Below are 26,141 nucleotides of genomic sequence, written 5' to 3'. Positions count from 1 at the left end.
TGGAGAACAAGATACGATTTAAAAAACAGGTTGACTTTAAAATTAATTTCTCAATCTATTGTATTTGATTTGTTACATTTTTCTGATTTGTCTCTCGTTACACAGTACACATATCATATGTATTATTGACGATCAGAACTGGATAAACTTTGCTTCATATGTCATATGTATGTCAGTGTATACCTGGATAGTAGTAGTTGTAAATAGTATGGGGCAATCCTCTCGACACTCAACACACAGGCTGATTCTGTGTGCTCAAAATCAGTTAAAAGTACAAAATAATAAGCGAAATGAATAACCAACGGATTTGAAAGTCGTAGAAAAAGAAGACTAACTAAGACCTAGCGACGAAGTACTCATCCATAGACATGAACACAGATATATATGCGTGTATATATATATACTGTATATATATATAATTGTGTGTAAATATATATAAAACGTTTCTAACAAACACGAGGCACGTCGAAATGTAAGTAAGCAAAAAATGAAGTTGTCTAAGTTTTTGGTTTTGCTTCCGACTCGGGGAAATTTGGTGGCTTTAGTTGCTTTGTCTTCAGTTGACTTCACAAGGCTGCGTGTGTACACATTAGGGGGTGTACATAGTATTTATGTATGTATATGGATAGTGTCTGTTTATTTAATCTTTGAACGGTTTAACTTTCAACTAACAATAACTTTAACGTGATTTTCGTTTGGCCACGAAAATATGTGCTCCTCTCCTGTAAGACTAAAATGTGCGATACCTTAACAGCTGTTTCGTTTAGTTTAGTTTCTGTACGCTTTGTGCACTAGAGATTAGTTTAAGTTCCAAATTATTTACATCTAGCCCTACAGCGTTTCGCTTTGACGTTTTAGTGATTTGGCGAGTATTTAGTACTTTCTCCGCGACCTCGACTTCGACTTTACTGGAACTTGCGCGTGGCAGTTCGGGCCTTCCAGACCTTGACTAGATTGTAGGCGAAATACAGCGTGAATCCGTGGACCTGGAAGCCCACAAAGCAGAAGGCGTACCAGAACACACCATAGGGGTAGCCCTGCAAGCAAGAATTTAGAATTTAGTCGGTTTATACAGGAGCAGGTGTATTAGATACTCGATGGAGGTATTTTTCACTTACGCGCCAGATGAAAATGTCCGTCTCGTCCAACTCCACGGACTTGTCCATGGTCGCGAACTCCCACACGTCCGAAAAATAGTAGGCGAAGCAGTAGAGCAAGGGCAGGATGGCGAACACCAGAATGGCGATCATGTATTTCTGCATTTCGCGCACCTTATTGCCACGTGCCGCCGACAGACCCAGGAACGAGGTGAGCAGCGAACCGGCCCACACGTACTCCCACCAAAGTGGCGAAGGCACCTCCAGTTCCTCAATCTCCAGCACGAAAATGTCCAGGCGATCCAATATGTCCGAGGTCAGCTTGGCCAGCATCACGAAGAAAAGAAGAGCATGGAAGAAAATGCAGTACTTCAATCGTGATTTATTCAACAAACTGCAACGACAAGAGAAGGTTTCCACCGTGAATAGCTGTCTCTGGTTTACTTCCTTCTCAAACATGTACACAGTGTTACTGCCTCTGGCAGCCAGGCTCATGCCATGCCATGCTGGCACATTGCCCACCAGGGTAGCGTAGCCGACTGCTCCGTCTGAATGTGTGTTCTGTCCACGGTGTGGGTGTTGGGGCCCACGGTCGCATCTCTCCAGCAACCTGCTTGGCTAAGTATGCTTTGGCAGTAGCAGCTACTGTGGAAGCGGCTAGTAATTAGATAATTTCCTGCTGTTGAGTGTAGGTGTTCTGGGGAAGGGTTTTCGAGTGTTATTAACCTAATTTGATATGTGCCAGCTACGCGCTGTCTGAACTCGAAGTCGTTTCCGTCGGTGCCCGCGACCATTGGACCGCCGCGCGTTGCCATTTCGTTGTCGTCGTATTTCGTTTTTACACGTCGTTGCTTTTATTTTTATAAATAATTGCTGGATATTTTGTTCTTACTTATCGATATACCGTCCGATATATACCGATGAAAAAACGAACTTAACCCACCTCAGCCCCTTTATTTAAACAGGTCAACAGTTTGAATACAACCGCGGAAAATAATACATCATTATATACCGATATATCGTAAAAATATCCTTAACTCAATTTCAACGTTAAAATATACAGAAAAGTATATACAATACCGTAAATGATAAATAATTGGGATCGATGTATATACATGTGATACATCGATATATAGATACAGTGACGAACCAAAGTATTGGCACAAAAGAATATTTTAGGTTGCTGCCGTTTCCAGACTAAATGCCTAGTATTTTAAAGAATAACTAGTTTAATAAATTCAACAAATTTAAGACTCACTTAAATCATAGTCATTTAAATACTTTAAGTATACTTAATTAATGACAATAATGATATTGATATTTTTTAATGAACAACTATCGTACTGTGCATCGGCGTGCTGTAACGTGACGACTTGCTTCAACAATCGAACTATAAAAGCGCTACGGCGCAAGAAAATCCCGTTTCGGTTAATTTTGAATTTTATTTTGAAATATCACGATTTAAATTAAAGAGGATGCAGATTGCAGATAGAATGTTATCCTGTAAGATGGTAATTAAAAGCAGAAGGAGAGAATTAGGGACGGAACCATCCCATATCATTAGAAATGTAAGATCATAACGTTTGGCTTGGAAACTCGTTGCGACTACTTCAGAGTGAAATTATCATAATTCAGGGCACTTACGAGTAGCATTAGGCAAATTGCATCCAGCTGAAAGCTTTGTCCTCCAATCAGCTTTAGTGCGGTAAGAGTGCTCGCCCGCCCACTGCTTCTTGAACTTAGGCCTATTTCCCCACCTGTTGCACCTAAATCCATAAATCAATCTGGCAGAATAAAGAAAACCCATGGGGAAAGCTGGTTGGGAGGGGAGGGAGGGTCTTTGGGGCATAATGGCGGGATGGTGCATATTTAAAAATAAAATAACGAATTTTGCATTCTTTCTCTGCCGCTCGCGGGCTTTCTTTATGCTCTGCGTCTACAAAAGACGAGCATGCGGACGTGTGTCATCAGTTCTACGGTGCTGTTTCTCCCGCTTGGACGTTGTACACGTACCCGCATGCGATCGGTCGAACTTTAGTGTAGTTCTTACTGCGGTTTCTCCTTAATGTGCGTTGTTGATAATTTCTGTGCGAATGTTGACGCCAAGCTCGGCAGCTGAGAGATCGCAATTAAGAGTTTAAACAGCTCCTGAACTTACGGTTTTATCGGTAATTTCCCAAAATAACCCGAACCCTCATAAGATGTTAATGAAATTAATTGCACTTCTGCGCCAAGTCGTTGAATATTGTTTGTCTTTCACTGTGGCCGCCACAAAAATTATATATAATATCAGACTTTGTTGTGGGACTGTCCGCTGTCGGGCAGCAGCCCGAAATATATGTACATATGTATGTACATACAATATATGAATATGCCTCGTCTTACGAATAGACTTCCGCGAACCTTGTGATATTTAGATATTAGATATTTTGTGATATTAGAACCTGACATCGAAATCGAATCGATCAACTGCTTAAGATAAGCGACTTCTACAATATTCACAATAACAATAACTTTAATCCCTTTCTTCGATTTATTTTCTTTGCAGTTGCGGTCGCCCCGTCATCCTATCCCCAGTGATACCTTGAGACCCACCCAAGCATAAGTATATCCCATCCGTTGCCATGTCTGCCAATGACAAACGCGCTTCCTTCGCGCGCCGCGCCGAAAGCCTGGTTGAGCGGGTGAGAATTATGAATGCCATTTACGAGGTACTGGTATCAAGTGACCACAAATCGTGAGATATATGATTCTGTTCTGTTTGTTGTGGCTTCCCCCCAGTAGAGCTCTGTATGTATGCACTGATAGATGCGTTCTGCTCCTGCTCCTACCTCATTCCCTTCCTTACTTGAATCTATTTGGCCAAAGTCATGTGCTGTGCGCTTGCTCGGGCGGAAAATCTATTTCACACTTTCACACAATTCAAAACAAAGCAAAACGAAAAGACGGACGTCGTGGAAAAGTACAACACTACGAGCAGGCCCGCCCCTGCCACTGAGCAGAGGCATCCGTGTGCCATATCGATATTTATTTGATTAGTGGCAAATTGCTCGTGGGCGGGGGGGTCAGACACTCAGGTCCCGTACCGTAAGGCCTCTGGTGTGCGCGTATGCTTGGCTCGGCTCGGCTCGTCTGCTTTAATTAATCTAAAATACATACATACATACATTGTACACATCGGCCCAATAAGTGGGGCCAAAATGTACTCGGATCAAGGTCACAAGAATGCTTGCCGCTATCACAAGAGTGATTGCTGGCCTTTTACGGGTGTTTGCCGTTGACGCTAATGCTTTTGTGGCTGTGGCTGTGGCTGTGGATGTTGTTTTAGGCAATGCCATGCCCGGAACGGGACAGAGAAACTGCTTGTCTGTTTGACCCAAATAGAGGGGACGGGATACTCCTGAGCTAGGAAAACTAACCAATTGGTACACTACTCGTTTTGACTGACTTACAGACTGCTTTTTATTGGGGATAGGGGGAAATTTCTCAACAACTCGGCTTGAAACTACACTGCTCTGCGATAGGGACAGCAATTTTAGCTTAAATCAATACTGAATCAATAATTCGACTTAGCTAAAAAAAAATGTGCCAATTTGACATGTTTGACCCCAGTGACCATCTATTTCTCCTCATTATCGAGCGTAAATTGAAAATACACATACTATACATATTATACGTTTACCCAATTATTCGGAACTTCTGTGCAATGCATGCCATATATCCATGTTCGTAGGGTATTAACAAGTCATTGCTCGCCGTCTCTTCCGTTGTCGGGCTAAAAATAAATGTCCCAATGCGAATACCCGATCCGAAATTGCATGGTCATTGTGGCAGTGTGGCGGGGGCTGTGGCTGTGCTTATGTGCATCTACGGAACTGCAGCACAATGGAATTCCAACAGAAGAACAAACAAATTTGTCAGGGACCGACTGGTAGAGTGAAATAATTGAACGACAGCGAAGAGTTACTCGTATTCCACGTCCATTAATTAAGCGGGTTAACCAAGGCACACACAGATACACGACTACGTACCCATACACCCAAGCCACCAGCACCATCCCGAGTTCATTGTACCACCGAGCAATGTCCGACCCACTTCAATCCGTCTCTGTGCGAGAGCGTAAAAATGCCTGTGTAAAACATTCTCATAAACATTTGAACATTCATGCGAGTCCCATTTGCAGATATGGCAACGAGACCGAGAAGTCCCTCAAAAATAACCCTGATAAGCAGTGTGTGTCCATATCACAGCTTCTCCCGCAAACATGATGACAAATTTGTCATCACGCTTTAGTTTTTAGTCGAAAGACCCAGTATTTTTACTGATTTTCGCACAATAATAATTATTAATCGGGATATACGAGTATGTATAAATCTCATATGACCTATAATTAACTAAATAGAGGTAAAGGTGTGGTAAAGGTACCTTTAACCTTAATGTGTCCGCGACTTCTTCGCCGAAAGATTGTCCCATCTGCTGACATATTTGAATAAATGCAAATATCATGTATCAATCAATGAGGAATTTTGCCCAAATGCACTTTCAGCTCACTTTTTGTAGATTTTACTATTTTAGATAACACATCTAAAATATGTAAATTTTATTTTCTTTGTTGGCCACGAAAGAGGAAGAATAATAAATATAATATTTATAAATGTATTTCGTCATTCTTGCTGTGAAAACGATTCGATTGTGACGGTTTTTGGCAGCTCGTAAAACTTTAAATACTCCCCAGAAATGCTCAGATAATACTTGATTGATTCTCCTTATTCTGCAATAAATTGCTTATATTTCTTGCCTTGCTTATCAGTATTTTGCATTTTCATAGGTAACAAATTGGCGAATTCGGCGGACTGTTGTCCGTTGATGCCACTTTTCTTGATGTTGTGGCTAAATATAGACCCGCGGTAAAAATTTTTCCCTTCGTTTGAATTGTCGGGGGCTTTCAACCTCACCCCCACCCCCACCCCCAAACGGACGAGGTGTTCTTAAGTATTGCAAAGTAGAGGAATTAAAAATGTTAATTGAATTTTCGGGGGCTACAGAGGCCCGTAATTCGTTTAGCTTGGACCACAGGGTGGGGAGTGGCAATGCCTCTTCGGGGTGGGAGAGATACATATATTTGAACTCCAATTTGGTCGAGTGGAATCCGGTGGTGATGGTGGTTATGCTTATCAATCAGCTGGGGGATTTGGGTGACCAACAAGTTCATTTGCATTCCATTCGGATTCCTCTCCCCTTAAAGCCACCCCCCGCATGGATGATCGATGTCTTTATCAGGCTTATGCCCGTGAATGCTTGTACTCGTACGAACGATTGTGTTTGCCTCCTTATCGACGGCTTGGGAATTGCGTCGAACAGTCCAAAAATAGCAGAAAAAAACGCAAATACGAGAGTCGCGACGCGAACATAACGAGCAAAATAAATGAACGATAAAAAGCTAATAAAGAGCAGCATAAATAAATGCGTAAATATCGAGCAAGAATTCATCTTGGAGGCGGGGGAAAGCTCGTCTCGGTGATTGGCTGCTGCTCAGGAGGCGGAGGAGGAGGAGGAGGGAGCAAGTCGCTGTGCGTGCGGTACTGGATGCTGATTGCTTTCTGTTAGCACTTGCCACACTGTCATCCTTCGGCTGTAGGCCTTCCTAACACGTGTGTTTGTGTTGCCATTTGGGCCTAAGTGTTCCTGCCTGCTCCGCCAGGCTCCACTTCCTTCAACAGCCTCCTTAACCGGTCTGACTGCGGCTCCTTCCCTGAGAATGTGTAAATGTTTCCATACAGTTTATGCAGTGCTTTGAAAGACAGTTTTAAAGTATAAAAATTAACCTTATGCACAGGATTCTTCCAAACGAAAAGCTACCATAAGTGGCTTATATTTCTTTTTGAGTCACAGTGATCTTGAAAGGGTGAATGTAAATATATACATAGATATTTTATATTCCACGCACTCCCACTCCATTTTATTCGTACATTTTTGGAGCAACGAGCAATAACTCGTAAGGTTTCTTTGCGAATCAAATATGTTTCTGGTTGTACCTTGAGTAATTGTTGAGCTGTATTCACTCTTTATATCCCCTTATTCTGACTGCTTAAGGAGTTTTTGTTTCCGTTAACCGTCTCAAGATAAGACGTTATTTACCCCGCAAGTATTTAATGTTTGGGGCGAATGCAAGTTGGGTTTTTCCTTACTCCTCTACTTTAGGAATTGCCATAAATGGGGTTCCTTCACTTGCCATATTCCAGTCTCAGCCCCAGTCCCAGTCTCTTAGCACTGCCAGTGCCACTCCCACCTAAACTTGTGTTTTCATACGGCTGCCGCCTTCGGCAATCGGCTTACAGACTTTCAATTGTACTCATCCGTGCCTCGTGCCTCGTGCCCCGTTTTCCTGCCCCTGCCATCTCTTGGCCTGGCTGCCTGCGGGGTTTGGGGTCTCCTGGTAACTTTCCCATTGCTTGTGAGCTGCGCTTTCCACACCGCCACACCGCCACACCTCACCATCTTACACCCCCACCGGCTAACCGCTTAAGTAACGCGTATCTTGTACTCATTCGCTTTTGTTTTCCTCGACATTTTCCTTCGCACATGCATAAATCGCTTTCGTTGTCGCTGTTGTTCAGAGCACCTGCCTGGAAAATGGTTGTTGTTGCACCGTTGTTTGTGCCCCTGCCACCTTTGTTTAATTCCTTTGTCAGTCATACGTCCTCTGTTGGCTTTATGCTCTTTTTATCATCATCGTTGTCGGGGCGTTGCTTTTTGTTTAATTAAAGCGCCAGTGAAAGTGGAAACACAAATACTGAATGGATATCGGAAGTGAATGGAAAGTGGCGAGCTGTCAACAATTAAACAAATGCTGTAGGTAATGTAATGTGCATACATACATATATCTTAAATTTAAAATTTCCACTTTTCATAGATACATATAACAATTCATAATGCTACCATATATGTATGTATATGTACATCTGTATGCATTGCTTTCGTCTGTCAAACGATTTCAACTTTGCCTGCATTAAATTAAGTTTAAAGTTCTAAGGACTTTTTCTACCATATCTGGCTTTCCATATTTTCTGCAGCACTTTGTGGTGCTTCGCACACCCCTCTTCGGTGCGTCGTGCTTTTTTCAATTCAAGTTTAAATTACTCTGAATTTATTCAGCATGTTCGCGCTGCATCAGCGCATTAGAGGGCGATGCCATCACGATTTATGTACATATGTATACATACATGTGTACGTTCATATTCCTCAATCATTCCTTTATATCCGTCCCGAAATTGTTTCGCCAAAGTGCCACGCCCCCGCATGCCCAGCTTGACCTAGGACACGCATATTTCTGATGCGCATTTCGTTTCGGCTGCGGGTGGGAGGGCGAGAGTAGAGGGTGAGTGGTGCGTTGTGCGTGGGGGGTGGGGGGTGATTTCCCGCGCGCTGGCAAATTAGCACATCAAAACAAAAAGGCGTTTGCTGGCTGAGGACACCGACACCCACAACAACGGACTGAAACAGAAACAATGAAGAGTCTGCTCCACAATACGGCGGAGAGCAAGGCTCTGAGCGAAGTGAACAAAAGATGGTTTTTGTACTACAGTACTCGCATAAGCCCCAGGAAAAAACCCCCATAAACATAATCCAAGACACATACACACACACATTGGAAGTGGCACGAAGAATAAATGTATATGGACAATGTGTGTGTGTGTGGGTGGGCGCCAAAAAGCTGCGCGCTTTAAAGTAGGCAACGGAATTGGATTGCTCTTGGAGTTGCCAGATCTCCAATGATTAGGAATAATTCTGTTACGTGTTATTCTGCAGTCTTCAGGGAATTTCCAGTATTTACGCCTCGTTTAGATTTTCGAATTTTACAATTTCGAAATTACGCAGTTTGCGTGCGACTATCTGGCAGCTCTGTAGCGGGCATCGGAAACAACACCTTCCCCACTAACTGCCCTACGGCAACATTTCAACACTACCCCTCACCGCACCTCATCCGCTTATCTGGGGCAAGGCACATCTCTTCTCTGTGAGAGAGAGAGACGAGAGCCAGCTACCGATGCCGTTTTCACATTTCATCTTCCATCGTTTTGTTTTGCTCCCCACTTCGTCGTTCGCTTGACTTCGTTTCTCTGCCGCGTCGCACAGTGGGGGCTTTCTCTTTCTCTATCTATATAGTAAATTTACAGAAAAACATGACCCTTAAAGAAGTGTTTAAGTATATTTATTTAAAAGATATAAGTATGTATGTATGTACATATGCATGTCTGTTTGCCACAGCAAGTAAATCTACTTCAAACAAATATTTCCTATTTACAAACGAAATATAGGATTCGTATATCCCTTTATGTTGTATTTACGGATTTATGAATTAAACGACACTTTTCGGAAAAAAGACCATTGTGAAGCGTCGGAGGCTTTCGGGTCTTGCATGATGCGACGACGATGGCGATGGCGATGCGATGCCATGCGATGACGATGACTGGCTCGCGTCGCTGGTTCGATTCTGATAAAGCTTGGCACAGTCGTCGGTGTGCTTTGAACGTTGCAATACAGAGCAGCAACCCAAGCCGGAGGCCAGTCAAGAGCGTTCCTACCCGATTCGGTGTCGAGTGCTGCTGTGCGCCTATTAGGAGCGATTTCAGGACACGACGTTTGTGCGTTGACTCAGGAGTTAGAACGCAATACGCAATAAGCCCAGTCCGCGTGGAAGAACCGCGTCTTCTCCACTGAACCATGTCGAAGCCGGGCACACCAAAGCACGGAGGCAGCGCCAGCTCCTCCTCAGCGGCTCCCGAGAAGATAAGCGTAAGTTTTGACGGCTTATGGTTCAGATTGCACTACTTTTTGACTTACCCGTTTGTGCCCGTCCCAGCATCGCCGTGTCCTGTGCCCTAATGCGCTTCTTAAACTCTCAGTGTGTGTTTAATTGTGTATGAGTATGAGTGCATGAGTGAGTAGTATGTACATTCAGTATCGTTCAGTTGTTGCTCAAGGAATACCCTGGTTGTATGCAAATACATATTCAACATTTTTGCATAAATCACGAAATTGTATTTGTGTGTCGGAAACTCACTTATGGTTCTCAACAAATTAAGACGCTGGGAAATTGTTCATTGTTATAAGAATATATTTAATTTCTTCTATTCCAAACTATTATTATCTAGTAAAAATCTATTATACATACTTTTATGTATTCAATGCAATTAATACGGTTTTTTATTGCGTCGAACTCTAATAGATATTTAAAATACATGATATCCTAGTACACCTAGCTACGGTTCAGCACTAGATATAGTTGCTCTAAACTTGTCTCTAACACGAGCGGATACCTTGACAGACCCGAGCCCCAGAGCTTAACTATGGTAGCTGCTGCTGTCGGCCTGCCATTTGCAATTTTGTGCTGTTTTCCGCTTTTTTTCTTATTATTCGTACCTTGTCTCTGAGGACTCGGTCAAAGGGCATATCCGTAGCATACTTTTTGGCTTGCGGCTCATAAAAATTGCATAATTGTCGTCCTGCATGAGATTGTGTGAGGCTGTGGCTGCCCATTACATTGAATGCTTCTTTTTACGACCCATTTGCGGTCGCATCTGGCACATAATAATTACGTGGGCCAGGCCAAAGATATTTAGGTGCTGAAATGGCACAAATAATTGTCTTTGCTTGCATAAAGTCGCCTTTGTTTTCTTGATTACATTGCTAATTGGAAAGAACACACTGGTTTTCGATTTACCAGACTAGGAAAGAAGTCTTTAGACTCAACGCAATGTTGTCATAGACCGTACATAAATATGTAAATAACTTTAGTAAGACTGAAATTCGCTAGTAGTGGAATTCTGCATTCCACACTGAAGTCGCAGAACAATTGCAAACAAAAATGAAATCTTGAAGAACGGCATATTTGTGTCTTGGTTATTCTTGAATTAAATTAATTCAAGGGAAAATATGAGGGGGAGCAAGAAAACAGGGACTGAAATGGATTAAACTCCGTAACTTATGCAATTCCTGTACTTGTATTAAGTTGAGCCTCATAAACCCTTCCATTCCAGGGAATGGCGTAAACATGATTTGATTCCCTCATCTGCTTGGCCCGAGAGCCCCGAGAGCAGGACGGGCCAAGACGGGACTGCACTGAAATTCAAATATGCTGACGAAAGAGCTGTGGCTGGCATAAACCGCAGCTGTATATTTATATTTTATTTTTATTTATTTATATTCACTTTGTTTCTTTGCTAGCTTGTCTCAGGCTTTTCTCAGGTCTCAGTTTTCCGCTTTTCGCTGACTGCCCATCCCTTTATGGGAGGATAAATGCGAGCGGATTTAATTAGGGAAAACACACAATGTCGAGGCGGCTGAATCCATGACCATACGAGCCCAAGTCTATGCATTATACATGATATTCCCCGGGCCCACTTTCATATACGTACATATGAGCTGCATGTCGTAGACACAAACGCGCTTTTCAACGGATTTTTCTCCCTTTTGAACTCTTGACTGAATAATAAAGGGCCCGAGGCAAATATCCTGGAATATGTCCTGGCTACACGCTACGCTACCCCTGGACAGTCCCTTTCAGGTTCATGGCATCAGTTGGCAAAGTCCTGCACATTGAACGAACTTCCATTCCCCCACACGGAAAAGTTTATTTTCTTTCGTTGGTTTTTCCCAGAGCACATGAAATTTCCTTTCCTTTGTTTGGCATCCCCTTACGGCTAGACCGGAGGGTCTTGCTGACATCGCCCCTGGAAAAGCATGCTTCCCACTTATCTAATTGTATTTTGTGTTATTCTTCCCATGAATTTCCCCCATCTCATTTAAAGAATTGGGTTCCGTTCGGACCGTTCCTATGCGATTCAGTGTGCCTCCTGTAATAGCTCTGCCATTGGAAAAGTGACGTCCCCTTCCTATCTTCCTGCCCAACTTAAAAAACATTTAATTGGTGGCTTTTAGCACCGGCCTGTCCTTTTTGTCTATTAAAAGCCGCTCTCGCCTCAAAAAACTTTTTGCATCTCTGCTTTGAGAAGTTTTCCATAAGTTTCCAACACTTATAATGTGCTATGTTGGCCTTCTTAATGGGTTCGCAAACTTCCATCAAGGCAGTCTGGCTGAGAGAGTGTGTGAGAGCCTTGAGAGATCATATAGCAGCATCCTCCTGTGAATACATTCCCGAAATTCTCTATGATTTGCGATGGCATGATTTCATTCAAATTCAAATACATATATCGCGGAAACTACGTTTGCAGAAAATCACATTTTGTATGTTTATCCACGTCAATTTGTATGTGCATTTATTATTTCAAAAATCGAATTCTGATACCTTCTTATCATCGCATTGCAACATGTTGAATCCACACAATTCGCCCTGCGGCCTTTTCAAATATTAATTAAGATTAATGTGCTTTTAATAGAGCTCATTCCGGACTGTCAAAATGCAGAGTCATAAATACTGCAGGCCCGTGGACCATCCGAGTTAATTAAATTTACATTAGCATTACGCATGCTGGTCAGATGTGGACCTGCAGAAAGAGCGGCATCAATTTCATAGCTCAACATTGGTGGCTTGTCCTGCCCAGTCCTGCCCTCATCCAAGGCGGCTCCCGGCGGGATTGGGCCGGTATGGATTTGGAGTGACAGGGACGACATATGACAGCACTTAACCACGAGTGGGTCGAGGCGCGGTTGGGCCTGTGGACAGGGGGGACAGCAGACTCCCCAAAGTGCTTCGGTGCAAGTGCGGTTATGAAGCGAAAATCCATTTACTTGAATGCTTTTTTCGAGTCGAAATGAAATGAACGAAATAAACTTTCCGTCCGGCCATAAACAAACCAGCCCAAGATTTTTCTGCACAGAGCAAGGGGAAAGAAGAGAAGACAGGGGGATGGGCTCTGGGCGCTTCCCCTTTAAATTACGAATGCAATAAATGTAGCCAAGAGAGAAATCCCGGCGATTGAGTTAGGCGTGTCTGGCAAGGGAAATGCTGATTAGCGGAACGGAAAACGGAAAACCGAAAACAGGGGAGGAGCGTGGCAAGTGGCAGAGGAAGGAGGAAAGAGGAAGAGAAGCAGGAAGCAGGAAAGCTGTGGCTGTGGCCAGGGATTGAATGGCCAGCACTTTGTTAAATAAACTTTCTGTTGGAGTGCCGCACACTTCTGCCAGGTACTTGACTCTCCCTTTAGAGTACTCGACTCGGGCCTCGGCTTTGTTCTCCACCGAAGCTCATGAGCTGGACAGCTGGACATAGCGCTGTGGTGACTCCGGGGCCAGATCACAGACAGATTGTGACCCATTTCCAGCTGGGGCTCATTGCACAGACAATCCACGACACTTGAATGGGGTTGTGGATCCTCCTAGTGGGTGGTAGTTGAGGGGAATTATAGCCAGAAAATACCTCTCGCGCCGGTCTATTATAAGCGTTATTTTTCTAGAACGGAAACATGAAAGTTATATTATTTACTCATTTTTGTTTTATGTTTGTGCGTCTAGACCGAGTTAAGCCTTTGCTAATTGCTTTAGCAAACATTTGGCAACATTCCAAAGATAGATTTCCATAGATTAGGAGATTCCACATCGAGCAATAATCGAACCGCTTGAACAAATTAAAATAAACATGGATTTCAACTTAGTATCCGCTCTGCGGAAACGGGATCCATCATCCGTCATCCATCAGACATCAAAACCTTTTCACTGAAAAATCCATCAGGTTACAGCAGAAATCCAAAGGAATCAACCGAGTGACAGACGGGCCAGGGCAAACACACAAGAGCACACGATGGAAGTGATATGGGGCTGTCGGACGTAATAGGCACTTAGGTCTCTGCCACATGATTACGACATTAGGCGGGGAGTCGTGATGGGAGGGGAACGAGGGGCAGGACGAGAACGTGAAAGGGAGCAGGATCGGGCTCAGCACTAAAAGTGAAAGCGCAGTCAGCCAGGAAGCTGCGAAAAGCTGCAACACTGGCAACGTCAGCGAAATCAGGAAAAATATGGAACAGTGGCTGGCGAGGGCGCGTACCCCGCACCCTGCACGGACAAACTGCGCTGGAGGTACGAGGGGAAGGGGAAGGGGAACACGGAAAACGGGGAAGGCAGGAGCAACGAGGTCAATGAGTTGCCACGTACCACGTAGCAGTGGCAACACCAACAACGGCAGCTGCAACTTGCAGTCAGAGCCTGAGGGCAATGCCTCAGTTATGCGATGGCCTCCGCATCTCCGTTCGCATCCACTGCCCCAGCCAAAGCCACAACCACACCCACACCCACACCCACACCCAGACGCACGCTCACAAGAATCTCATTCCATTCCAAGAGCAAGTGATACAGTTGCATGCAAGTTTTCCAGGCATTCAAGCCCCGTTGCATGCAACAAAAGACAACAGTTCGGGTGCAGTGCGGTGCATGGATGTATGCTATGTTTGCTACCTAAATAGGGGTACATCTCATCTGCTCCTGATACCCGACGAATCAGATTGAAACGATACTCCGACTATAGGATACTCTCGATTCAGCTTAATCTACAATTTTATGCTCGGTGATGGATGTTCTTCCGCCCAATTCAAATACCTATACGAATCCATTATCCTTGTACTCTACGAGTAGCTGCTTCAAATTAATGCAAACTTTGGGAACAGAACATGAAAATGCCATTCGTGTAACGAACTTCTTTGTTGCACAATTCGGTTGATGGAAAAATAGGTTTCGTGTTTTCAGCCTCATCCCACATCTGAACGTAAAGGATGTGTAAAGGATACTGTGGAAACAGCACAGGAGGACTTTACACAGTTTTCCGCATGTTCCCTGGAAAAAACAGTCAAATGAAAAGAGCTTTGGTGCGGTTAAGGTCGAAACGGAAATTTCGAGAGGAAGTACATTAAAATGATTGCAGAATATAAATTGTGGTGAATGCCGACTGGCAGTCCCCAAGCTTTGGGTATGCAAATATTGATTGATTAGCATCTGGCAGTTTTCAATTGAGCCAGCTGACCCAGACGAGTTCCCATCAATTTTTCCCTGCACCAACTACACGTGTTTTCGTCACAGGAAAACTAGTCATCCGCCGTACATATGTCTCAATCAATTCCCAAGTCGCGCTGGGACTCGGGGATCCAAAGTACTACCGCTGGGTAGTCAATTAATATGCGCGCTTTCGTGGGACAGACGGCCGAGGGACACATTCCAAGCATAAATCAAACGATTGAGCCAAATGGGCTTTTAATTGACTGATGGCTCTGGCGATGTAAACAGCCAGCAAACAAGCTGGAAACTGTCTCAAAAGCCCTTCTGACGCAGACGAAATTTTACTTGAAAGTAAAACAACTTTTCCTCTTTTCCTGACATATCTATATGTACATACTCGTACTGGCTATATATACAGATATACGGGTATACGGGTATACGGGCATTGACGGGTAGCAGATGCTACATTCAATCCGAGTCGAGTAAAGTCGCTGTGGCAACCGCAAGACATCAATCATCAATAATGCCAGCATGAGAGGCCGAATGAATGAGTATCGGCATGTCGTAAAGTGCAATCAGCCAAGCGCCCCCCAGCAGGTGACGCCCTCTCCTGCCCCAACAAGTGCCCTCCGCTCGGGAGGTGTGTGTGCAGTTTATTGGCGACTACATTATTTATAAGCGATTTTCATGGCATCAGTGCTCTGAACGTGTTCATATTTGATAGTTCAGTGCGGATGACAGGTGCATTCAAGGTTTAGTTAGTGGACCCATTCCCTGATGGCATTCCCTTCTCCTAAAAAGTGGAGAAGATATACGCCTTGAAGAACGAACCCCCTGAGGGGTTCTTTCCACATTCTTTCCACTGTTTATATTCCAACAATAGAATATGTACATTTCCATTTCAAAGTGGAAATTGTCGATATTTAAGATCTTCCTCCTGATTTCTAGACCCAACGTTGGTCATGATTCTAATCATACCTTGGGATCTCCCTAATGTGATAAATCCCTCTTAAAATAAAAAAACTATAACTTTGATTGGGGTTTTTCACACGGTATAGACCGTCGGAGTCGAATAACCTCCCCCACGTCTACGAGTGTGTCGAACCACTTAAGTTGGGGCTGAACATTTTCCATTACTCTTGTCTTTTACTCACACACACTCGTAATCAATTAATGCCAATTGATTTGCGACGGCAATGTGCGCCACTTGGTTGTTGTTCTCTGCTCTGCCATTATTCTGGACTGCCATTGCCAGACCTCCCATTCCTCCCACTTGGGCAGTTGGCCCACATCGCCGCTGTAGTTGTTTGTCGATAGTCGTGTCGTGCCAGTGCAACTGGCTGATCCTGCATCCTGTCTCGGCTCTGTTGGACCAGCTGGCTTTCAGATATGCAAATTCCGCTCAAGAGCCGCATGCGAATAAAGGCAGAAACGCAAACGGGCATCATTTATGATTTATTTATGCTTTTAATTTGAATGCAACAATTTTATTGGCATTTTTGATCCTCGCAGGTGGAGTCTCGAAGTCCCTAGCTCAAACGAGCAATTTACATAATATCTATGTACTTGCTTATACAAATCCGCCTCTGCTCCACCCCACTCCCAGGAGGGACTAAACGGAACGAATATTAAAGAGCTTAGGAAAATTCTTAGCCAAAAGATATTCTCCGTAGCCGTCCTTGGCAGAGTTTGAGTTTTCCCTCTGCTGGTCTTTTGACACTTGTAAAGTTTCACTCAATTTCAATAAGTGTTTGATGGCTTTATGTATACATGTATATATATATACTGTGTATGTATGCACGCGTGTGTGGGTGCGGCTCTGAGTGTGTTTGTCTTCATAAAGGATGCCCAGCCCGCCTGGCAATGGACCGCCTCCCCGGCCTCCATTCGGGGGGAGCTTTGTGAGTTTATTTGCTTGCCGCTTTAATATATTTTGAATTGAGCTTAGGTAGAGCAAGACCCATCTGAAGTTGATAGCCAAACACAACATATTGTTCCAATATTGTATACAGTGGGCCACGCGACATTTGTGTGAAGTTTCAGTTTCAGCGATCGATATTGAGGAGCTCCGAACCAAGCAACTGTCGAAAGAGAGATATAGCCAATGGCATCTGTTGAATAAAAAGATAGTAAATGGATTCGGCTTGGAATGGTAGGTCGTCTGCGTCTGAAAAGACCACCGAAAGATATTTTACAAATGAGAAAATTCCACAAACAGGTTGCTGGTACTTTCTGTGGATTTTCATAGCCTTGAGAACAAAAGTTCCTTCTCACTGCATTTCCTTAAGTTCCACTTTCGCCAGTGTTTAATTTCCATGAGCATTGTCCCTGGGTCGTCATCAAGGACCTGTCAAAAGCAAACGCACACAAAGTCAACAACATTTTTTGGTTCTCGTTTCTTTTTTTGGTCATTTCATGCCCGTCATTTTTCACGCTTGAGTTTGTGTTTATCGTAGCATCGTGAAAATGGTTTTCCCGTTTACATTACGTTCGAAGTTTTCAAGTTTCCGAGCATTCCATTCCTCTCACACTTCATTTAGTCTGGCTTTACTTATTGAATTTCGCCCTTGCAGAAATACAACATCAGCACAGAGAAATGCGGAGATCTGACTGTCATAGTGCAGGTAAGGAAACGAGTCGAGGACGAGGACACGAGGCGGCCGTAGTGATGGCTCACAATGTTTTTCGTGGCATAATTTAGGGCGACCTGTCGCAGCAGGAGAAGCGAGCAGTTTTCATCACTGTTCATGACCTGGGCTGCAATCGTAAGTAGAGCCTATGGCTATGGATGCTGACTGTCGTTAAAGCCGTCTGCTAACTTCCCGAATCCCGGCAGATAATTCCTTCCAGGAGTTCGTGAGCAGCCCATGTATGACAGAGATAAAGGAGCGCTCCTGTTTCATCCACGTCGATGTGCCTGGACATGCCGACAACGCCGAGGCCCTGGCCGATGGCTTTCCGTTTCCATCGCTGCAGTCTCTGGGTGAAGATTTGGTCACCGTTCTGGATTATCTGCATGTGAAGTACGTAATTGGCCTGGGTGAAGGGGCCGGCGCCAATGTGCTTGCCCGGTTTGGCCTGGCACATCCGGGCCGGGCTCTGGGACTCATTCTCATCAACGCCACGGGCAGCGCTGCCAGCGTTCTGCAATCATTCAAGAGCAAGGTAGGTCCGGCGGTGTGATTGCCCACTTCATGAGTTGCTCAATTAACTCCGTCCCTTGCAGTTCATTAGCTGGAAAAGCGATGAAGTGGCCCAGTCGGCTGAGAGCTTTCTTATGTATCACAAGTTCGGACATGTAAGTAGTTGCAATTACATTCGTGGCCACAGATGTTGTGCCCGCCCCCTCCGTTCAAATGTACCACTGGTTGTGTCCCTGGAGTGTGTGTTGTTTTACCTCGGTGTTGTACTCACTTTACTTTTACTCTATTTTATGTTCGATTTTGTAACAACCAACCAATCGTCCGAACTCTGTTCGTCTACGCTTAAGGTCATGGAGGTAAAAAAATCAAATCGTTTCTTACACAAGTCTCTTCCAAAGCATACCATACCTCATTTTTCAATTGGTACAACAACGCTTGTCTACAAAATTTCACTGAATATTCCCAGGCCCATTTTTAGCATGATCGATTATTTATTTATTCGTTTAATTTCCCCTTACCTTCTTTTAGCGCTGGGTACGTACATACATATACTAGTTTCCAGTCCTAACTTGATCCAACAAGAAATCGGCCTGAAGCCAAATTTACCAACACTTTCAAAATAACTATCAAAAAACTGTCAAGTGCTTTCCCCATTTGCTTTTGTATTTTCTGCATTTTTTCCTTTGTGCATGACTGTACGCTGTAGCCGTTATCTTAGTGTTGGCCTGTTCTTGCTAATTGATACACTGTAGTCTATAGCTTAGTGTTCAAAGCGCATTCAATTAACCATTTTCGCCAACTTATCAACTGTCTGTCTCATGCAAATGTTCTGCTTACTTACACTGCGCAATTAAAAAACATGGGAAAATAAAACTTTATAGCAAATCGTTGGCGAAAATCCGGATAAAGACAAGATTGTGGCCGAATATCAGAAGCGTTTGCACCGCTCGTTGAATAGCAAGAACGTGGGACTCTATGTGAAAGCATTTATGAAGTGAGTTTGCATCGGCATTCGTGCCATTATTTAACATTCAATACCACTTGCCTCTCCTAGTCGAAAGGACCTTACCCTCAAAGGCTGCAAAGTGGATGTTATATTGATTACGGGAATGCTTAGCCCATATGCCACCATGGTGGAGAAGCTGCATCGCGATGTTGAGAAGGAGCGCGTGACTATCCTGAAGATCGAAAGGGCTGGCGATGTTCTGGCCGATGCAGTGAGTTTACTCAGTTGTCCTTTCTGTATAAGCTTTCATGTCTCAATACTTTACTCAATACGTTTTTAGCCCGGAAAAGTGGCCCAATCCATTCTACTGTTCTGCAAGGGCCAGGGTCTGCTAACCTCGGTGGTGATGCCGGGAGTCGATCGTGGACGCGCCTTCTCCACCGCAAGCTCGGGCTCCTTTGAGAGTGCCAACGGGTCACGACGTCTGTCGCGTGGCATCTCCATGGAGGACTACGACAAGCCGAACATTCGGCGCCTGAGCATCATGAATAGTGAGTTGGCAAAGAAGGAGTAAACTCGACCACACAAATTGCTTCAGCCACAGCGAGAACCACAGCTACAGCTACATTTCAGCATCGTTGGAAGATTACACATAATTGCATATTTAATTACTTAAACTAGTGAAATATCTTTAGTCTGACCCGAACACAAACATCCGTGTGAACATTGAAGCCAAACAATCATCTCAGATGTAATCGTATTACCTTTAGTCAAATGAGCAACATTTTAAGCCAAGTTTTAATTAGCAATCGCTTTGAATCGCTTTGAAAAAACAACAGCAGCAAACACAATATTATATTATATTCTATCCTAGTGAAAAGTGAGCAGACAAACGATGTTAGCTTCTGCCTAGGCTTAGTCTTATGTAACCCCAAGGATCCCACCTGTGAAGACGAAACGAAAGCAAAGAACTCATATCTACTCGTAAATCTTCCAATCGAAAGAACTTAAACACAACTGCTAAATACTACGAAGAAGCAATCATCATTGTAATACCTCCGATTAGTAAACTGTACCTAAACACGTAGGAACTAAATGAAAGTACTCTCAATGTGACTCCTTTTCTAACTTATTTCCCCCAAGTTTTGTACATTTTTTTGAACAGACCCAATCGTTGCTGTTTTGATAAAATGGAATCATATACATATAAAATTTACATAGCGTAAGCACCACAACGTAAGCGGCTTATATAAAGTATTTATAATAAAAGTAGTAGGCACACGGATTCCATTTCACATATGTAAACAATCAAAACCAAAAGCAATTTAAAAACCAAAGAACAATTGATAGCTGTCAAGCAACCTTTTTGGAGCAAGTATTCAGCTGGTTTTATCGCATTGGCTTTTAGCATAATTTTTAGTGTTTACAACTTGGTCAACCGAGCACTCAGCATAATAGATGCAACAACACAGTTACACAATAAAGTTGATAAAGAAACAAAGTGCAATTCTTTTATTCCATTTGCTTAAACCAAAACAAAAATTACAAGCGCTAAAACGCATGTGAGAACCGGCTTACACGCACACATATAAATGCGCTGCCGAAATGACAGCCGAACGCGACATTTCCTAAGACCTCTGGGAGCTGTCGTTGCAAGTTCGCATATATTAAGTGCATACTGTGTGGTTAGTGGTTAGAGCCGATATATCGAAACTTCGATAGTACCCTCAATAGTTTGACATCTCAACAATCGATAGTTAAATCGATAGTTTGCATGGCCAATTATTCATTTTTGTGCTGATTTTTTGCAAACAAATTTAATAATTACCGAGATTACAATGTTAATACAAAACTAACTTATACTACTATCGTTCACCAGGACAACCGACCTATATTTTTAACCACATCTACATGGACGCTCCCCCGCCAACAAAGCCTCCCAGGGGCGTGAAGTATGGCAAGGATGAGGTAAATTTCTTCAAGCCAACGCTGAAAATGATCTTCGAAACGATAAATAGATGAAGTTCTCATTAGTATAGTACAAGTATTGAATAAACACGTACTACGAATCTGGCCTCTGGCCCATAAAATTGTTTGGTAACTTATTATTTTGTGTGCTGTGTCCCACAACCAAGTTGATGACGACACCACTACATTGGACTGTGGGTCGGTTTTTGTTGTTGCACGCCCTCTTTTACGATATTTTGTTATAATATGATCACTGCGGGCCTGACTTGTGCGTGTTCTTGCTTGTGTAGTCCGCAGGTTGTGGTTTTCTGGTCAACGTCATCAAATCCCTGGGATTCAGCGAGACGACTGAGGAGCGTCAGAAGGAGAAGCTTAAAATCGAACAGGAATTTAAGCGCTCAGACCTACGTCTCAATGAACTGGTGTCTCGCCACGATCAGCAGCTCACACTAGTACTGCCACTCTTCAGCCAGGTATCTACAGAGGTGACAGCCAGCAGGGAGCGAATACATTCCGTGAAGGAGAATCTGAGTGCCTGCAAGCGATTGCTCCAATGCCGACGGGATGAGCTTAAGAAGATGTGGACAGACGCAGTTCAGCACAAGTACGTGCTGGAAATGTTGGAGCAAATGTAAGATTATCCGCTTACAGACTCGACGGATTTAATGTCATTCATTTACTTTTAGTCAGGAGCTACGAAAGGTTCCTCAGCGTGTGGTTAGCTACACCGCCAAGCGTCAGTATTTGCATGCCAGCAAGGCGTTAACAGATGCACTAGCTACGCTTAATGGACCTCTGCAGGCCGTCGATGGCCTCTCCGACTTGCGGGCAGATCTGCAGACGCGTCGTCAGCAGCTTTATCAGCGACTGCACGAGGAGCTGGTCACCCAGGTCTACACGAATTCGGCCAATGAAGCGTTCTCCTCGTTTCAGCGTACCAATTCCAGCCGCCTTAACTCTAGCTTCATTCGGGGAATAGGAGCTCGCCGCTCAACAGATCGCATTGAAGCTAATGCTCGTGTTCGCAAAGCCCTTTCCGAAATGGCCCAGTGCTTCGATCTAGAAAAGGCCGAAATTATCGAAGATGCAGATCTTATATACCCGGAGTTAAGCATGAGCTACTTCGTTGCCATTATCGTGGAGTCATTTGGCATGCTGCACAAGGTGCCCGATTCCCTGGAGACGCTGCGAGTTCAAATACAAACGGAGCTGCTCAACGTGGTGCGCCACACAACGCACCAGTTATCGCTGACTGCAGGAGCTGGTGATTCCAACCCGCTGCTCATGCTGCTGGAGATCATTTTCAAGCAGTTTAAGGCCATTGCCAAGACGCATACGCTGCTACTAAAAAACTATTTGTCTGTGGGCCAGAAATATTCAGTAGTTGGGCCGCAGCCCTACGATCTAACAGACTTTTGGGCGCAGGCTCAGTCAGTGGTTAGTACTCGCTCGATAAATGTAATGTCTTTATTTAATTTCATTCTAACTTGTGAAAACTTGTTTTATATTTACAGCTGCAACTGCTGCTCACCGACTATTTGGATATACAGAATGGAGCATCGGACGAGAGTGCCCAGACAGGGTTTACGGAGCCAACCAGCAATATAAACTCATTCTTCCTAAGGCGTAAGGTTCCAAGGTGTGTGTTTGAACAAGAATTTCAGTTAAACGCTTAATATGTTCTAATCTATCGGTGCGTTCCACTTGTTCGACAGCACAAAGAGATCAATGTTCAAATTTGACAAGTCCTCGCACGTAGGCAATGGTCCTCGTAGCAGCAATGAACCATTAAAGGAGCATCGTCGCAACGCCTCGGATGCATCGGTAGATGATAATCTGTCCGTTCAACTGGGTGGCAGCGGCAAGGGCTCCAACAGTGGGCTCTTCCCCCACGAGAAGAAGCAGCGGGAAAAGCTGTTGATCTGCACTCCCGATCAGAACATTATAACCAAAGTCTACTTACCTTTAATGGGATATATCAAGGAGATAGAAAACTTTATGAAGTGCAAGCCGGGGTAGGGTGTACACACCGCACCGTAAGAAAGTTCGATGTTTTTACCATCTTTGCCTTACTTCTAGCCAACCGTGCAGTCTTCATGACTTTGTGGACAACTATATAAAGGATTCGTTCCTGTCTAAGGGCCACAACCGAAACTTGCAGCTGACCATCGAATCGTTGTCAAAAAATCAAGACGCCTGGCGGACAATCATCACTCCGGAGGAAATGAAGTCGTTTAACTTGAGTAGACCTCTCTTGCAGTCCACTGTGATGGTCGAACGGCGGCTTATGGAGACGAAAAGCCTCATCCATGACTTGCCCTGTTACTCGGAAGACCTGCTCAAGATGGTGTGTGCGTTGTTGAAGGCGTATCGGGAGATATGCCAGGGCGCCTACAGAGGGATCGTGCAGCCAGACTCAGAGGATCGGAGAATCTACAGCGTCGCATGGCTCAAAGACGAAGACATAAGCCGATTCTTAAAGTAATTATGGGATGAAACTAAGACTAGGATAAGATTTGGTACAATGATGCAACTGATTGCTCTTCTTTCAGGACACTACCCAACTGGACGGACCTAAAAACCTCCAGTCAAAGGTCGCGGTACAATCGAAAGCTGCAGCGGGGAAGCTTTGAGCCCTCAGAGGAGGAGAGTCCCCTGCAGGTGCAGCAGCGAAATATTCGTGAGGCAGAGATGCTAACCAGTAATTTGGGCGAGGGTGGCATCACACAACAGGAGATTTTGGTCGAGATCAGCGTGCTAAAGGAGCTGGCCATACTTCAAGAGAGTATGGAATGGTTTTCCTGCCGCGTTTCAGAGTTCGCCAACGACCTACGTCGGCCGATGGTAAACGGATTGAACGCCGTCTCGGCTGAGTGCACCGCCGACATAACCGTCAAGGATGGGACGATCAAAGTGATGACCAACTTGGCTCTGGAGTTCGATGAGCTGGCAAACACATGTCTGCTTGTGCTTCATTTGGAGGTTCGGGTCCAATGCTTCCATTACTTGCGTTCAAAGTCCAGTGTAAGAACAAACAGCTACGTTGGTTCCAAAGACGACATTCTTGAGCCGGATCGTCAAGTGCAGGTACTAACCAAACGACTGTCCGAGATGGATGAAGCCTTCAGTGCCACTCTTCATCCGCGAAAAACCAGGGTACGCTCCTCAACTCCCCCCCTTGAGTTCATATCTATCTAATCCATTATCTTGTAGTACATTTTTGAGGGTCTGGCACATCTGGCGTCGCGCATACTTATCCAAGCATCCAACTACTTGGAACACATTGACCAAATCACCGTGCAGCGCATGTGCAGAAACTCGATTGCCCTGCAACAAACGTTAAGCAACATAACCGCATCCAGGGAAGTGGCTTTGGATCAGGCTAAGAATTTCTACGAGCTCCTCTGCATGGATCCAGACGTAAGTGAGAGATATATAAGCTGAGACCCGGTGGCTAAACATTTTTACTTGATCCAGGAAATACTGAATGCGTTGCTGGAACGTGGCACACAGTTTTCGGAGATGCAGTTGCTCAATGCCATGCACTTGTCCTGCAAGGCCTGCAGCATAACCGACGCCAATTTATTGGCTTCCTATCAGCAAAAGCTTTCGGATATACTGGGCGCCAAGCCCTCCAAAGGTGTGGTTGTATAATGTTCGTTTAAAACAAAAAAAACACAACTTTTAATATGTGTTTAAGGGTGGATACCATGCACACACACATTGGCGCTAGTGTAAGTGCAAAATGTATGTTAGTCTTAAACTAAAAATGATTATGAATGTTTTGAACATGTTAGCACTTGGTGTTGCGATGCAGTCGTTTCTGTGTATTTACATATTCTAGAATTCATTAACGATATTTTAACGGCTTATACACAATAAATGAAATATTAACAACGAGGTGTCTGGCGGCTACTATATAGTTGTCAATGTACTGATTTCTTTGTTGAGATTTTCATACCCAAAAAGTGCGTAATAATGGTTCACCCTGGAATTCTCTCGAGTAAAAGATCAGTCTTTATAATAACAGCCGGTATATTAGATTTGCGGTGAAAGTGGATATGTGTAACACCCAGAAGAAAGCGTTTACGACTGCATAAAATGTATAAATTCTTGATCAGCATTAATAGCCGAGTCAATAGAGCCATGTCTGACGGTCCGTCGGTCCTTCAGGTACAATATTTTAATAATTTTGCGCTATCTAAATTATGTTGTCGGTTATTATTGAATACTCAGGTTAGGCCTTGGACAACCCAGAGCAACATAAAAGTATAAGAAAGAAAATTATTCTTATATATTTTATATTATATTATATATATATAAAAGCTTATGCAGATGACATAAGCATACTTATTACGGGTGTATGTCCATCGACCCTCAGCTCCTTAACGTTACGTACACTCAGGGAGATACGTGAGTGGGCGGAAGAGGTAGGACTCAGTATCAACGCGGACAAGACGGACCTCATCCTCTTTACCAAGAGGTACAAGGTACCGATTTAGACCCCCCCGAAAGATGCAGTCATTGCATTTCAACGTCCACGAAATAAATATGTCTAAAAAATATCAATTTGAGAAAATTTCTTTATTAATTTCGGTATAAAAACAGTTCGGAAAACAGGATCTTCATATTAAATTAATGAAATAGGGTATACAAAAGCCTTACAAAGGGTTTACATTGCGACTGTTTTTTGTTTGTTGAACTATTTTGTTTATGCCTTGTTTAAGCCAAAATACAATAAAAGCAAAGACTAAAAACTAGCCAATCTTGAAGAAAACGGCCTAAAATTATGTGGGCAGAACTAAGAATTTTAGTTAGCCAGAAACATTCAACGGAATCTCTAAATTGAGCAATATGAACGACCATCCTCTTTCGTTTTTGTGTTTTGACCTATTTCGCTAAAACCTTTTTTAAACAAGATCCAATAAATGCAAGTATTTAAAATAAGCTAGTTTAGTAGAAAATTGATTCATTAATCAGCTAAAATTGTGTGGGCATGGCCAAATGTTCTATATAGCTGGGAATATTCGACGGAAAAAA

General features: G+C 43.7%; 2 protein-coding genes across 13 annotated transcripts; one reads left to right on the top strand and one right to left on the bottom strand.

Annotated features, from left to right (window-relative positions):
• Window positions 1-13: 13 nt before the first annotated feature.
• On the top strand, window positions 14-25,001 carry LOC108155704 (exocyst complex component 4). 11 transcript variants are annotated; one of them, XM_017286684.2, is made up of 20 exons: window positions 14-472; window positions 3,646-3,808; window positions 17,618-17,668; window positions 17,746-17,809; window positions 17,881-18,209; window positions 18,271-18,342; window positions 18,535-18,543; window positions 18,716-18,721; window positions 19,069-19,181; window positions 19,242-19,404; window positions 19,474-19,684; window positions 21,013-21,101; window positions 21,392-21,732; window positions 21,788-22,538; window positions 22,616-22,740; window positions 22,817-23,116; window positions 23,181-23,582; window positions 23,654-24,257; window positions 24,315-24,521; window positions 24,579-25,001. In XM_017286684.2, the coding sequence occupies exons 2-20, from the start codon at window positions 3,722-3,724 to the stop codon at window positions 24,753-24,755; spliced, it is 4,101 nt and encodes a 1,366-aa protein (XP_017142173.1). In that variant the 5' UTR covers window positions 14-472; window positions 3,646-3,721; the 3' UTR covers window positions 24,756-25,001. The 11 variants fall into 11 exon arrangements, with proteins under 11 accessions (XP_017142173.1, XP_017142178.1, XP_017142171.1 ...); XM_017286689.2 differs by lacking the exon at window positions 14-472 and adding an exon at window positions 3,061-3,265 and having other exon boundaries at window positions 3,646-3,781; XM_017286682.2 differs by lacking the exon at window positions 14-472 and adding an exon at window positions 3,061-3,265.
• On the bottom strand, window positions 609-2,012 carry LOC108155706 (protein jagunal). Of its 2 annotated transcripts, none has more exons than XM_017286694.2 (3): window positions 1,824-2,012; window positions 1,119-1,491; window positions 609-1,037 (listed from the first exon to the last, which is right to left on the bottom strand). In XM_017286694.2, the coding sequence occupies exons 1-3, from the start codon at window positions 1,910-1,912 to the stop codon at window positions 906-908; spliced, it is 594 nt and encodes a 197-aa protein (XP_017142183.1). In that variant the 5' UTR covers window positions 1,913-2,012; the 3' UTR covers window positions 609-905. The 2 variants fall into 2 exon arrangements, with proteins under 2 accessions (XP_017142183.1, XP_017142184.1); XM_017286695.2 differs by lacking the exon at window positions 1,824-2,012 and adding an exon at window positions 1,561-1,790.
• Window positions 25,002-26,141: the final 1,140 nt, after the last annotated feature.

The sequence above is a fragment of the Drosophila miranda genome, chromosome 2, assembly GCF_003369915.1.
Source record: "Drosophila miranda strain MSH22 chromosome 2, D.miranda_PacBio2.1, whole genome shotgun sequence".
NCBI classification, from domain to species: Eukaryota; Metazoa; Arthropoda; class Insecta; order Diptera; family Drosophilidae; genus Drosophila; species Drosophila miranda.
This window is presented reverse-complemented; position numbering and strand designations above follow the sequence as displayed.